The 14746-nt window shown below is 50.7% G+C and overlaps 1 protein-coding gene across 3 annotated transcripts in view; it reads right to left on the bottom strand.

Annotated features, from left to right (window-relative positions):
* Positions 1–14746, bottom strand: part of FKBP6 (FKBP prolyl isomerase family member 6 (inactive)) — a 46690-nt gene that overhangs the window by 15511 nt on the left and 16433 nt on the right. For all 3 annotated transcript variants that reach the window (XM_084651285.1, XM_084651287.1, XM_084651286.1), the window contains exon 8: positions 12740–12830. In XM_084651285.1, the coding sequence (XP_084507411.1) occupies positions 12740–12830 (91 nt within the window). The remainder of the gene's footprint in view (positions 1–12739; positions 12831–14746) is intronic.

Genomic DNA, 14746 nt, shown 5'->3' with positions numbered 1-14746 from the left:
CGCCCATCTAGAAAAATGGGACCACTTCGCCAAATAAGCACGGCGAGTGGAGGGCAGTGTACTTTCAAGGAGGACACACTGAACCTGTTCTGAGCACGTCCTCTCCTCTCCGCCTAACCACTGAGCAGCCACGCCGTGAGGTGAAGAACCACTAGGGTAGGATGGAGGAGGCAGCTCTGGTCCTGAGAGGAGGTCCGGGTGGAGCGGCAATGGCCACGGCAGAGCTACCGCCAGGCCCGTGAGGATCCCGTACCAATGTTGCCTGGGCCACGCTGGGACAATCAGGATGACCCGGGCCTTGTCCGTCTTTATCTTCTCCAGGACCCTGCTGATTAGAGGGAACAGGTAGAAGGCATAGAGAATCCGGCCTGACCAGGACAGGATAATGGCATCAGAGATTGCGCCTCTCCCCAGACCCCCCCACCCCCCGGACCAGAACCGGGGACATCGCTGGTTCTGCCGAGCTGCGAACAGGTCCACCTGGGGAGTTCCCCACCTTCAGAAGAGCCAGTGGGTTACTTCCGGGTGGAGGGACCACTCGTATTGCGAGGAAACGTCCCTGCTCAAGCAATCCGCTCTCTTGTTCTGGGCGCCCGGTAGGTGGAAAGCCTTCCGGTGGATGTTGTAGGCTGTACAGAAGTCCCACAACCTGAGGGCTTCGTGGCAGAGTATCGGGCTCTGCCCTGCCCGTTGATATAGAACATTGAGGCTGTGTTGTCCACGAGAACCCTGACTACCTTGCCCTCCAGGTGCGAGTGGAAGGCCATACACACCAGCCACGCCGCCCAGAGCTCCTTGACGTTTATATGTAGGGTCAGGTCTTGGGCCGGCCACAGGCCTTGGGTCTGAAGGTTCCCGGCACGGGCCCCCCAACCCAGGTCCAACGCATCGGACACCAGCTCCAACGACGGGGACCTGTACCTGAATGGGATCCCTTGAAGCATGTTGTTTGAGGCAGACCATCACCGTAGGGAGGTGATCAGAGTTTATTTAGTTGGGGATTGGTCCTGCTTTGAGCAGGGGGTTGGACTAGATGACCTCCTGAGGTCCCTTCCAACCCTGATATTCTATCTGTCAGGCACAGTGAGGATCTTGTCCATCCTGTCCGCGGCCTGGGAGAACTTCAAGGCCAACCAGAGTTGGAGGGGCCTCATCCTGAGTCTGGCGTGATGGAGCACGTACATGCATGCCCACATGTGACCCAAGAGCTGCAGGCAAACCCTGGCTGTTGTCACCGGGAACTTTGAAACCGAGTCCATGAGACCTTTCAAGGGTCTTGAATCTGTTTGGTGGGAGAGAGGCTGTGGCCGACACTGCGTCCAGGAGCATCCCGATAGTCTTGGTCCAACGCATAGAGTTTAAAGTGGATTTGGTGCTGTTCACCAACAGGCCGGGCCACATGAAGGGCTTCAGGAGTGGAAGGCATCCAGGCTACTCTGCTCAACGTGAGTCGGAGGCCTGGGGAGTGGGGAGTGAGGACTGCCCAACATGGGTCTAGCCTCTGTCCCAGATTTCCCTTGGTGCCGCTGCCAAGAGGGAATCTTCCTGGCCCTCTTGGCATGCCCCGTGAACGGGGAGTGATGCCGACTGGTCGATGGCACGGGAGGGTTGCCGCATACTGACGCTGCGGTACCTGTTCGGAGCAGCGTGCCGGAGTCAGGGTCAGCGTTGACTCCATCAGGATGGCCCAGAACCTAATGTCCCTTTCTCTTTTGGTCTGAGGCTTAAATGACTTGCAAATCTTGCACCTTTTGCTGATATGGGTTTCTCCCAAACAGCACAAACAGTCTGCGTGCGGGTCACTTCTTGGCATAGAACACTTACAAGAGCCGCACGACTTAAATCCCGGGGTGGGCCCAGGCTCGCTGACTAACTAAACAGCTAACTAACTACAGGTACTAACACTGAACAAATTAACAGTACTGGGGATCGAGCTACAGCAAAGCTGGAGCACAGTAGTTCTGACACACCTTCACTGGCGGCAAGAAGGAACTGAGGGTGGGGGGAGGGCGCAGCTCCCCTTAAACTGCGCCATGCAGGCACCACTCCAGGGGTTGCGGGGGACGCTCCCACCCTACGGTACTGCTAGGGGAAAAACTTCCAGCACCAGTGCATGTGGCGAGTACGCACGCCTATTGGGGAATACACATGAGCAATCACTCGAAGAAGAACCTTTCTTTCTCCCTGTGTTGGACTTAATAGAAACAGGTTTGGACTTCAACAGCAACAACATTTAAAATAACTTTCTTCAACCCCGCAAAAAAAGAACAGATCAAATCATTTAAAGAGACCGTCAAGCAGTGACTTCCCCCCAAGAGAGACTCTGTACAGCAAAAATGAATAAGGAAAAGAGTTAAAATAAATGCCTTTACTCTTTATGTTTTAAAGCATTTAACTGTTTTCCTTTTTCTGTGTGCTTAATAAGGGGTTGAGAAGATTTAGGATGATTACAATGGGAATAATGCCAGTGCAGACACAAAACTCCAGACCACACTTAATTGCTTAAATGTTATAGAAGCATGCCAGGTTTTTTATCAACATCTTTTCCCTTGCTGGGCCTGAGATGCCCCCTAACCACCACAACAGTGGCATGGACTTGTCAGTCCCATGTGTGGAACTAAGCTCAGTTCTCAAAGCAGATGGTGGAATGCTGCTTTCTGCTCCAATATGTTTCTCTCATGACCCAAAAGTTATCAGATTCTCACAGTTCTGTCAGCAAGAGAAGAGAGCTCCTGTGCTTATCAGTAGGCAGTCTGGATTTATTAGGCATATAAGTCAGAACAGTTCCTCTGGTTGGTGTCTGGCAGATGCTATGGTCACAGAGAAGAAGATCTGTAGCATTCACTACCTGCATAGAAGGTCTCCGTACTGACACTTCAACCTCAGCAGAATTGATCAGAGAACCATAAGTGACCTGTGCAGGCAGTGAAATGGAACAGGGCCATTGATCCTGAGGGAGGATGGCTTCCCTGATGTGCAGTTTTGGAAGTGTATGAGGTCCATCAGTCTTTGCGAACAGGTCTATTTGTTTAGCTGCTAATAGACAAGATTGGGAGTGGGGCTGGAGAAGTTTCTAAATTGAACCTGAAGTTGATTTATGGATTAGGATAAGAAGGTGCCTGCTACATCTCTACTCACTGCAGACTAGATCCAGTGTGTGACTCTCAGACACTACTAGCCTGGATGTAAGCCATGATTGCTCCTGGGAAGCTGAGATTATTGGCCAGCCGATTCATCCGGCTTTACAAGGGTGGAGCTAGTTATTTTGAGCGCAGTGGACTCCACTGTTGAATCTGACTTAAGCTCCTTCAGTTTCAGATGGGAGTTGGTAGTTAGGAAATGTGCCTATCAAGACTGTTGTCATTTGGGAATGGTACTCCAGCACATACACTAAGAAGGATTTTGATTTAAGAGTGTGGCTCTCTTGCATGGCCTCGGACGCAAACTCTGGAGACATGCCTTATTTACCAGCCTTGGAGCATATCTGAGGTGAGAGCACAGGGCTGGCAGAGTTCTCCAGCCACATTTTGGAGATACGCAGGTCAGGGTATCTCAACCAAGATCAGATCATATATGAAGGTTTTTGTTTTTACGACCTTGATATAGTCACTTGACTGATATACCCCTTTATTTCCTGCAGGCCAATCTTTCCATGGCCTTAGAGTAGAAGCACGTGTGACTGGAAGTAGTTTATGGATTTGCTCACAACAAAGATTTAGTGGTATCAAAACAAAAAAACAAAAAACCCCACCCAGTTCCAAGTTCTTAGCGCCAGTTCAGATATTGCAATTGGGATACACATCCAACTCAAAGAGCAGAATTACCCACCTATAAAGCAAAAGGCCAATCTCAGAATTCTGAAAGCCTCCCAAAGTCCACTTTAGCTAAAGCACATATCACTAATGCACCACAGTCTAGGGAGAGCCAATCCCAACATTCTGAAGCCATGTCCCTGCCAATGTACTCCTGCATTCTGTCCTCAGCCACTGTGATAAGACATATGGCCTTCTCTGGAGGCCTGCAGTCCCGTTTAAAATGCATATTAAGATTACCCAGCACCTCAATACCATGAAGCAGAACTCCAGATTGACCCTCTGAAGCAATTTTCTCTTATAAGGCTGGCCACACATAGCTTTCTCTGGAACTTGCCGTTGCTGTGGTGATCAGGCAGGAGACGTGGGGGTTGTGAGGGGAAGAATGAGTTGCTGAAGATGTTCTTGTTGCCAATTTAGCGATTTCCTAACCCACTGATCTGCTGCTAGACTGCCCACCTGATAACTCTCCTCTCTGAGAGCAGAAGGTTACTCACCTTGCAGTAACTGAGGTTCTTCAAGATGTGTCCCCCTGTGGGTGCTCCACTCCAGGTGATGGTGCGGACCAGTGCCATTGATCAGAGATCTTTGGTAGCAGTGCCTGGTTGGGATGCATGTGCTCAGCTGCTATCTCGTGGCATAGTTAGGGTCTGCCTAAGCACGCATGTCCCGCACCCCCCTCAGTTTCTTCTCTACCATAGAGATGAGAGAGTAGTACTCCAAAGTAGAGGGAAGGAGGGTAGGTAGTGGAGCACCCATAGGGACACACATTTTGAAGAACCTCAGTTACGGCAAGGTGAGTAACCTTCTCTTCTTCTTTGAGTGCTGTCCCTGTGGGTACTCCACTCCAGGTGAATGTGAAGCAGTACCCACTATGGTTGGTGGGATTTTAGAGTTGCTGCAGTGACCACTGTAGACAATAGTGTGTGACCTACTATGGTATCTGCTGTAGTATCCTATGCGATAGCATAATGTTTGGCGAAAGTGTGGTCAGATGCCCACATGGCTGCCTTGCAGACGTCAGTAATAGGTAAGTTATGGAGGAATGCAACTGATGTTGACATCGCCCAAGTAGAATGAGTTCTAATGCCCTGGCGCGGTTGAGCATTCTGAATCTGGTAACAGGATCTGATGCAGTCAGAGATCCACTTGGAGAATCGTTGCTTAGAGATAGCCGCACCCTTCAATCTCTCCGAAGTGGAGACAGCCTAGGGGATTTACGAAATGGCTTAGTCCATCTACATAAAATGCGATTGCCAGTCTGATGTCAAGGGTATGTAATGCTGCTTCCTGTGGAGTCCTATGAAGTTTGGGATAGAATCATAGAATATCAGGGTTGGAAGGGACCCCAGAAGGTCATCTAGTCCAACCCCCTGCTCGAAGCAGGACCAATTCCCAGTTAAATCATCCCAGCCAGGGCTTTGTCAAGCCGGACCTTAAAAACCTCTAAGGAACTAGATTCTACCACCTCCCTAGGTAACGCATTCCAGTGTTTCACCACCCTCTTAGTGAAAAAGTTTTTCCTAATATCCAATCTAAACCTCCCCCACTGCAACTTGAGACCATTACTCCTCGTTCTGTCATCTGCTACCATTGAGAACAGTCTAGAGCCATCCTCTTTGGAACCCCCTTTCAGGTAGTTGAAAGCAGCTATCAAATCCCCCCTCATTCTTCTCTTCTGCAGGCTAAACAATCCCAGCTCCCTCAGCCTCTCCTCATAACTCATGTGTTCCAGTCTCCTAATCATTTTTGTTGCCCTTCGCTGGACTCTCTCCAATTTATCCACATCCTTCTTGTAGTGTGGGGACCAAAACTGGACACAGTACTCCAGATGAGGCCTCACCAATGTCGAATAGAGGGGAACGATCACGTCCCTCGATCTGCTCGCTATGCCCCTACTTATACATCCCAAAATGCCATTGGCCTTCTTGGCAACAAGGGCACACTGCTGACTCATATCCAGCTTCTCGTCCACTGTCACCCCTAGGTCCTTTTCCGCAGAACTGCTGCCTAGCCATTCGGTCCCTAGTCTGTAGCTGTGCATTGGGTTCTTCCGTCCTAAGTGCAGGACCCTGCACTTATCCTTATTGAACCTCATCAGATTTCTTTTGGCCCAATCCTCCAATTTGTCTAGGTCCTTCTGTATCCTATCCCTCCCCTCCAGCGTATCTACCACTCCTCCCAGTTTAGTATCATCCGCAAATTTGCTGAGAGTGCAATCCACACCATCCTCCCGATCATTTATGAAGATATTGAACAAAACCGGATGCAGATATGTATATTGGCTGGTTAATGTGGAAGGTAGACACCACTTTGGGGAGAAATGTAGGGTGGGTTCGCAAGGTAACCTTGTCTTTAGAGAAGGTCGTGTAGGGAGGGTAGGTCATCAGGGCGCTTATTTCCCCTATTCTTCTCGCTGACATTATGGCAACCAAGAAAGCTACTTTCATAGACATGTGGAGCAGGGATGAGGTAGCTAAGGGCTTGAAGGGAGGTTTCATAAGACCTCGGAGGATTAGGTTGAGATTCCAGGCGGCCACTGGTGGATGAATCTCAGGGTAGAGATTTTGCAGGCCTGTGAGGAAGCGTTTTATTGTGGGGTGGGCAAAAAGTGAATATCTGTCCAGCAAATCATGGAAGGTGGTGAGAACTGCAAGGTGTACTCTGATGCAGCTGAGCAAGAGCCCGCCCTGTTTTAATTTCAAAAGGTAATCTAGGATGTCAGGGAGGGTCACGGCGTGGGGCGTCAAGCGTCTATGGGAGCACCATACAGAGAAGCATTTCCACTTTTGCAGGCAAGTCTTATGAGTGGAGTCTCTTCTACTGTGCAGGAGGACATACTGGACCTGCTCAGAACAGGCTAGTTCGTGGGTTTGAAACCATGAAGGAATCATGCCGTCAGATGGAGTTTCTGGAGCTGCGGATGAAGAAGCCAGCCGTTGTCCTGAGAGAGAGAGCAGATCTGGTCTGCTGGGGAGAGTCCTTGGAGGACGGATGGACATGTGCAGCAGGTAAGGATACCATGTCTGTCTGGGCCAAGCCAGGGCAATAAGTATGACCCTGGTCTTGTCCCCTCTGATCTTGTGTAGAACCCTGTATATCAGTGGGATCAGTGGAAAAGCATACATGAGGGAGTTGTTCCATGGAATGAGGAATGCATCTCCTAGGTATGTGGTCCTGAGTCCCGCTCTGGAGCAAAATAGATGGCATCTGCAGTACTGGGTTGTGGCAAAGAGGTCTATCGACAGGGTGCCCCAGTGGGAGAAGAGCTGTCCTAGTATCGTGGGATGCAATTCCCATTCGTGTTCCTCGGAGAAGTGTCTGCTGAGTGTGTTGGCGGTAGTGTTGACACACCCGGACAGGAAGGAAGCGGTGATTTCTATGTGATGTTGTACGCACCGATTCCATAACCAGATGACTTCTGTGCATAGGGAGTGCAGTAGTGCTTCCCCTTTCCTGCTGATGTAAAACATACATGCTATACTGTCTGTCAGGATCCAAATGGATTTGTTCTTTATGATGGAGAGAAAGCGAAGGCAGGTGTCTGACTGCTCTGAGCTCTAGGAGATTTATGTGCACACGTGTCTCGGACAGGGACCAGTGGCCCTCTGTCGGGTGTTCCCCCAGGTGCGCTCCCCAACCTATCAGGGAAGCGTCCGTGGTAAGCCTAAGCACTGGGGAGTGTTGATGGAAGGGAACGCCCTAGCATCTGTTCTCTGGTTTTGTCCACCAATGTAGGGAGGCCAATACGCTCGCTGGAGGAGTTAGCGTCATGCAGAAGTTGTGTCTGCTGGGTTTGTAGTTGGAGTTGAGCCAACCCTGAAGACCTCTCATGTGCAGCCTGGCACACTTGACCACGAAGGTGGTGGCTGCAATGTGGCCAAGAAGCTGTAGGCAGGTTCTTGCCTGTATTCTGGGGCAAACGGAGAGCATGCGTATGAAATGTGTAACAGTGAGGAATCTGTTGTGTGGGAGCGAGGCTCTAGTTCCAATTGAGTCCAGATGGGCTCTGATGAATTTGATCTGCTGTGTGGGTGTCAGGGTGGATTTTTAGACATTTATTTGCAGACCTAGAATGTGGAAGAAGGAGATGGCAAAACGGGTCCCTTTTAATGTCTCGTCGTATGAGGCAATCGTCTAGGTAGGGGAAAAGTATCATCCAATGTTTGTGGAGATGGGCCACGACTACGGCTAGGGTCTTGGAGAATACTCTCGGTGCTGTGGAGAATGGGAATACTCTATATTGGAAATGGTCATGTCCCAGTGTGAATTGCAGGAAACACCTCTGTGCTGGATGAATGGATATGTGAAAATAGGTGTCTTGTAGGTTGAGGGCTGTGAACCAGTCCCCTTGTTCCAGTGTGGGTATGATTGTGACCAGTGTGACCATCTCGAACTTCTGTACACATACAAATTTGTTCAGCCGGCGTAGGTCTAGTACAGGTCTCCATCCCCCGCCTTCCTTCTGGGTCAGAACGCAGTGGGACAGTAGCGAATAGAACCTTTCCCCAACGTGGCGTTGGTACAGACTCCACTGCACTGAGCTGTAGAAGATGAGCCACTTCTACGCGAAGTAGGTGCTCCTGAGAGGGGCCCTGAAGAGGGACGGGGAAGGGTGGGTGGGGAGGATATGAAAGGAATGGAGTAACCTAAACGAACTATTTGCCTGGTATGGTGGAAAACCTGGAGGTGGTGGCCAAATGGGCAAATAGGTGGCAGAGTCAAAGGGTGGTCACGCAAACCCCCGACCAACACTTCAAAATTGCTGTTTGTTTCCCGAAGGGTGGGAGGTAGCTGGTTGTGCATGGTTTTGTCTGCGCCTAGGAGGTGATTCCTCCCTAGATCATATGGTCTGGGCTGGGGCTGGTGATATTGTTGTGTGCGGCGCCTCGGATAAGGTTGATACCATTATACACATCCCTCCCCAGGAGACATGCCCAGTGTGCACAGGGTTGCTCTAGAGTCTTTCATAGTGTGACGGACTTCATCGGATTTTTTTTAGAAAAAAATCTTATCTTTATCAAAAGGGAGGTCCTCCACTTTGGTCTGCAGATTTTTGGGGGAAACCAGATGCAGACAGCCAGGAAGACCTGCACATGACCACCGCAGCTGCGGTAGTGTGGGCTGCTGTGTCTGCCATGTCCAGGGATGCTTGTAGCGCTGTCCTGGACACCAACTGACCCTCAACAAGGACTGAAAGTCTGCTCTCCTGTCCTCTGGGATATGGGAGATAAAATCAAACAGCTTGTTGTAGTTGTCCAAGTCATAGCTTGCAAGTAGGGCGGAGTAATTTGGAATTCTGAATTGCAAAGTAGAAGAGGTATAAATTTTGTGGCCCAGGAGGTCAAGCCGTCTGAGGTCCTTGTCCTGCGGGGTGGGCCAATATTGTGGCTGTTTTGTCCTGTGTGTCGCTGCATCCACTACAAGAGAATTTGGTTGTGGATGAGAAAATAAGAAATCTACATCCTTAGCGGGAACATAATATTTACGTTCAGCCTTTCCGCATGTTGGTGGGATGGAGGCAGGGGTCTGCCAGAGGGTGTCAATTGGTTCTAGCAGTGCTTCATTTATGGGTAGCGCGATCTTTGAGTGCGCAGAGGGTTGGAGGATTTTGAGGCGCCTGTGTTGTGTCTCCTGGACCTCCTCTAAAAGGAGTGTCCTGGCTGAGTGCCACCCCCTTGAAAAGTTCTTGGAATTGCTTAAAATCGTCCACATTCTGTGGAGGTGGAGGCATGAGGAGCTGATGGAAAGTTAAGAATCGGTGAATTAGGGTATGGTTCATAGCCCACCTCTTCCGGGAGGGGGAGGGGTTCAGGAGCTCTAGATGTACATGGAGCTGGAGACAGAGGTGCAGAACAAGCTTGTGGTCTGGTGGAAGAGTCACAAGGATGAGTGGCAGCAGAAGCCAACCAAGGGTACCACTGAGGCCAAGACATGGGGTAAAAGAAGTGAGGTCCCACTCATGGGGGAACAAAGTAGGGAAACTGAGGCTGGTGCTTGTGAGGCACCGTGCCTTGAGGTATATATGGTTCTGGTGGAGGAGGAGAAGCAGGTGGGGAGAGCTCTGCCTGCTGCTGCATGTTGGTCTCGCTGACAGTGAGGGTAGCCAGGTCGGGTGGCAAGAGCAGCTGGTCAAACAGTGAGCGCTGTGTGTCACGGCGCGAAGAGTCAGGCTCAGGGGTCACTGAGATGTCCTTTTGATGTAAAAATTGCTGCTACTCCATGGGGTGTGATCCTGCAGAGTGCGAAGTGTGAGCAGAAGCCCTCAGCGACTTTTGCTTTGCTTTTGCAGGTGCTGTGGGCCATCTATGGGCACCCTGCAGGGGGTCCGCATCTGCTGCGGGAGTGATGGGCAGGTTTGGTGCTGACATTCTTGTTGGGGCTGGGGTAGAATGCACTGTCAGCACCAGGTCTGTCTTCGTTGCCAATTAGAGCTTCCCACTACGGGAAGTTGGATCCCTGCTTTAGCTTTGCACTCCACATGAGCCGTGGCTGAAGTGTTGGGGCAGTCGGAGGCGCCTGCCTTTGGTGCTGTCAGCACCAAGTGTAAAGATCTCACATGAGACCCTTTACCCTCTGTGAGGTGACATTGGGGCTTCCTGCCTCTTCGCTTGAGACGGTGAAGCCACGCTCCCAATCGGTTCTGACCTAGCCAGGGAGCGTGTGGGAGAGAGCTTACTATTGCCCATCTCCATAGGCGGCTGTAGGGATTTCTCCATCAGGAGCATTTTTAGCCACAAGTCCCTGTCACGACAAGCCCTGGTTTTCAGGCTGGTACAATGAATGCACTTAGCAGGGACGTGTGTCTCACTGAGGCACTTCACACAGTGTAAGTGTCCGTCAGACCACAGCATAGGCTCCTTGCAGGAGTTACATTTCTTAAATCCTGGGGACCCTGGCATTATTGAACTAGGAATGTTTGGAGAGGGCGTTTCAATGGGAGACGAACGTGAGGAAAAAAGTTTGGCTTTTTTTGTTTGTTTGTTTTTTTTAAATTAGGTAACTATTCTAAGGGAAAGGAAATATTTCTAACTATTTCTATGTCTTTGTACTTATTTCCTTCAGTGACCAGGGAAGAGGTTCAGCACTGCCCCGAATCCCGTCTTCAGCCGAGGACGTTTGAGAAGGAACTGAGGGGGGGGTGCAGGATGCACACGCCCAGGCAGACCCTAACAATGCTGCGAGACAGCAGCTGAGCGCATGCATCCCGACCAGGCACTGCTACTGAAGATCTCCGATCAACGGCGCCGGGACGCACCATCACCTGGAGTGGAGCACCCACAGGGACAGCGCTCGAAGAACAACACATCTTTCCTCATAGCGTTAGGGTGACTAAATGTCCCGTTTTTAAAGGGACAGTCCCATATTTAAGCCCTCCTGCAGGTGTCCTTTTTCTTAAACGGACAAATTGTCCTGTATTTTCTGTCTCCCCTCGATCAGTACTGGTGGGTCCTGCTGCTGGCTGGATCCCTGCTAGTCAGATGCCCGCCCGCCCGTGGTGGGGGTGGGAAGGGTCCAGTGACTGACAATGGGGGTGGGTGTGAAAGGCTGGTGGCGGAATGAAGATGCAGCATGCAGGGCCGGCTACTCCCTTAGCTAGTCCATTAGCACAGGCCCAGCTGCATGCCGACTCTCAGCCAGCAGGGCCCCGCTGTTCGTCTCATTTCTGGCAGGCGCTGGCTGATGAGTGGGGGCAGGCACCAGGTGGCCAGTCGCCTCTGCTGCCCACCCATCAGCCCTTTATGTGCTCCCAACCTTGCTGTCCTCTCCCTGCTTTGCCCCTTCCTCCCCGCACCCAGCCCCGATGCTCCTCCATATCTCCCTCGGCAAGGCATGTCCCGCTCCCAGCGCTGTGCGGAGAACCAGCCTCTGGTCGGAGTGCTCAGCTCACCAACTGCCTGGCTGGGCTGGCGCCCCGCGAAAGCCCAAGACCCTCCAGCCTGGGGCACTAGCCAGGGGGAGTCAAGCGCTGCATGTGCCAAAGCCCCACAAAGCGCTGGCATCTCCGCCCCTCAGCTAAGCTCTGGGGTGCTGGGCGGGGGAGGGGAGAGCGATTTCCAGTCTATTCACACCCTGAACCTGCAGGCTCCACAGCAGCCCCCGGGGCAGGGGCTTAGCACCTTCTTCACCCTGGGTCCTTCCCTCAGGGAGCGTGAGGCTGCTCCGTCCCCCAGGCACCCTCCCATACTGAGACACCTCTCTGGCTGGGTTCGTTGAAGCCTCTGCAGTCAGGTTCTCTGGGCCCTGGTGCATAATGCATCTTCAGGACTTAAGCCCTTCCTGCCCACGCTGTAGCCGGGATGATGTCAGTGGCCAGCAGCAGCCTGGAGTTCACTGCCTTTTGACACTGTGCAGACAGGAAGGGACAAGCTGCTTCCAGCCACACGGGAGGAGGAAAAGAGATGAGCTCTGCAAAGACATGGGCCAGGTCATCCCGCGCTCCTCCCCTGCAGCTGGAAGCAGCTCCTATCCCTCCCACACAGTGCCGAAAGGCTGCTGCTGGCCACATTCTGGTATGAACCTTGCAGAATTTGGGGGGGGAGGGGAGAAGCAGCATGTGACCCTGCATGCACCCCCCCCAACCGGGCAGGGAGGGTTGGCTCAGTCGGTCATCCCCATGTTGTGACCCCTCCCCATGTGATCCCTAAAGCCTTAAAGATAAGAAGGTAAATAAGAAGAATCCAACTACGCAGTATTCTTTTTAATAGGGGCTCAGTCAACTTGATGTTAATTTCAACTTTTGTGCTGCATAGTTCTGAGAGATTGCCATTGAACTCGCTTGAATATGAGTAATTTTACCAGGTGTCCCGTATTCAGCATAGGGAAATATGGTCACTTTACAAAGTTTAGACAACATTTTACAGGTCCAGAAGTTAGCGTTGCCACCCATTTCAACCCACGTGTTACTCTTGAGTGTTCTTTGTTACCTTTACTTCTGGTTCCACAGGAGAAAAGCTGAGAGGAGCAAACATTCTGCAGCACATTTCCTTCTCTTTATCCATATAGTCCCTGTAGCAGCTGCAAAATAGAGCACATTGTTATAGGATGGCTACTTCTCCCGCTAGACTAATATATACACTGAGGGAAGAACCACTCTGAACAGGGCTGTACCAGGACAGGATCACAGGTGTAAATGACAGGTTTCAGAGTAACAGCCATGTTAGTCTGTATTCGCAAAAAGAAAAGGAGTACTTGTGGCACCTTAGAGACTAACCAATTTATTTGAGCATAAGCTTTCGTGAGCTACAGCTCACTTCATCGGATACATACTGTGGAAAGTGTAGAAGATCTTTTTATACACACAAAGCATGAAAAAATACCTCCCCCCACCTCACTCTCCTGCTGGTAATAGCTTATCTAAAGTGATCACTCTCCTTACAATGTGTATGATAATCAAGTTGGGCCATTTCCAGCACAAATCCAGGTTTTCTTCCCCACAACACACAAACCCACTCTCCAGTGAGAGTGGGGTGGGGGGAGGTTTTTTTCATGCTTTGTGTGTATAAAAAGATCTTCTACACTTTCCACAGTATGTATCCGATGAAGTGAGCTGTAGCTCACGAAAGCTTATGCTCAAATAAATTGGTTAGTCTCTAAGGTGCCACAAGTACTCCTTTTCTTTTTAGGTGTAAATGACAGACTTATCACCTTTTTGACTGTACTAAAAACTTTATTTTTGATTCTATACAAACAGAAGTATGTTGCAGAGTTGGAGGTGTCCGAGACCAACTCTTTTTTGAGCCATCACTACCACCAAGTGAAATACATCACTACGCTCCAGACACAAATCTCACCATAAAACACAACCTTATTCTTTCAGTTTTGGAAACATAGGTGAAACAGGGAGGATACATGTAGGTGGCATAGCAGGTTCAAACATTTTATCTTTGGAAATCCAAGCAGAGTCCATGCGAAAGCAAAAGTCAGTCTAGATGACACCTGTTCACATCATGAAAGCCATCACAACCCAACAAAATGGGGAATCTACCACAGCTAACAAAAGCTGTGCTCATAAGCACCAAATGCATCTGGAAGCATTTCTAATGGTTCTGTAACCTCCAAAAAATCATGCTTTGATGGGATCTTGCCTACATTATCCCCACTGAGAACAAGTTTGGGTTTTCCATCACCGTTTGACTTTTGAGACAGTTGAATTATGGTTTTAGCTGTGGTTTTTCAATACTCTGTTAACAAGTGACATCCAGTTATTGAATGAGCTCTACTGATGAAAAGAGCTATATAAGAGCTGGATATTATTACTAATCAACATACTCTGTTGTTTTTGAAAAAGGACTTAAATAGGCAAGTAGAAAGCCTTTTGAGAGCTAGGTATTATTTTAAGAAGTGCTGGAGAACAGAGCTCCACCAAATGATGGAATGATTTAGTTGGGGTTGGTACCGTGCTTTGAGCAGGGGGTTGGACTAGATGACCTCTCAAGGTCTCTTCCAACCCTGATCTTCAAAATCAGGGGTCTCAAACATGCGGCCTGTGGGGTTATTTTCTGTGGCCCGCCAGCTCCCCGTGGCCCCCCCCCCGCCCGCCATTTACCTAGAGCAGCTCCAGCCGGGCGTGCACCAGGGACATGGCAGGCTCCCTACCTGCACGCCTGCCTGCCCTGCCCCCACGCCGCTCTAGAGCGGCCAGGACCTGGGGGAGGGGGGCCACAGGGGTCTGTGTGTTGCCCTGGCTGCTCCTCCAGGTACCTCCCCTAAAGCTGCCATTGGCTGCAGGCCGGGAGGGGGCAGAGCCTCATGGAAGGGGTGGAGTGGGGGTAGGGGTGGGGCTGGGGCAGCAGGGGGTGGTCAGTGGTGCGGCCCTCGGGCCAACGTACTAGTCCTTATGTGGCCCTGGTGGTCACTTGAGTTTGAGACCCCTGTTCTAAATAGAGAAATTCTCCTTCGGCTGGTGTGGATTGTTTTGGATTATACTCCAT

The sequence above is a fragment of the Lepidochelys olivacea genome (genome assembly GCF_965140295.1).
Source record: "Lepidochelys olivacea isolate rLepOli2 genome assembly, chromosome: 17".
Taxonomy (NCBI): domain Eukaryota; kingdom Metazoa; phylum Chordata; order Testudines; family Cheloniidae; genus Lepidochelys; species Lepidochelys olivacea.
The sequence above is the reverse complement of the archived record's forward strand: the minus strand, read 5'-3'. Positions and strand labels throughout refer to the sequence as shown.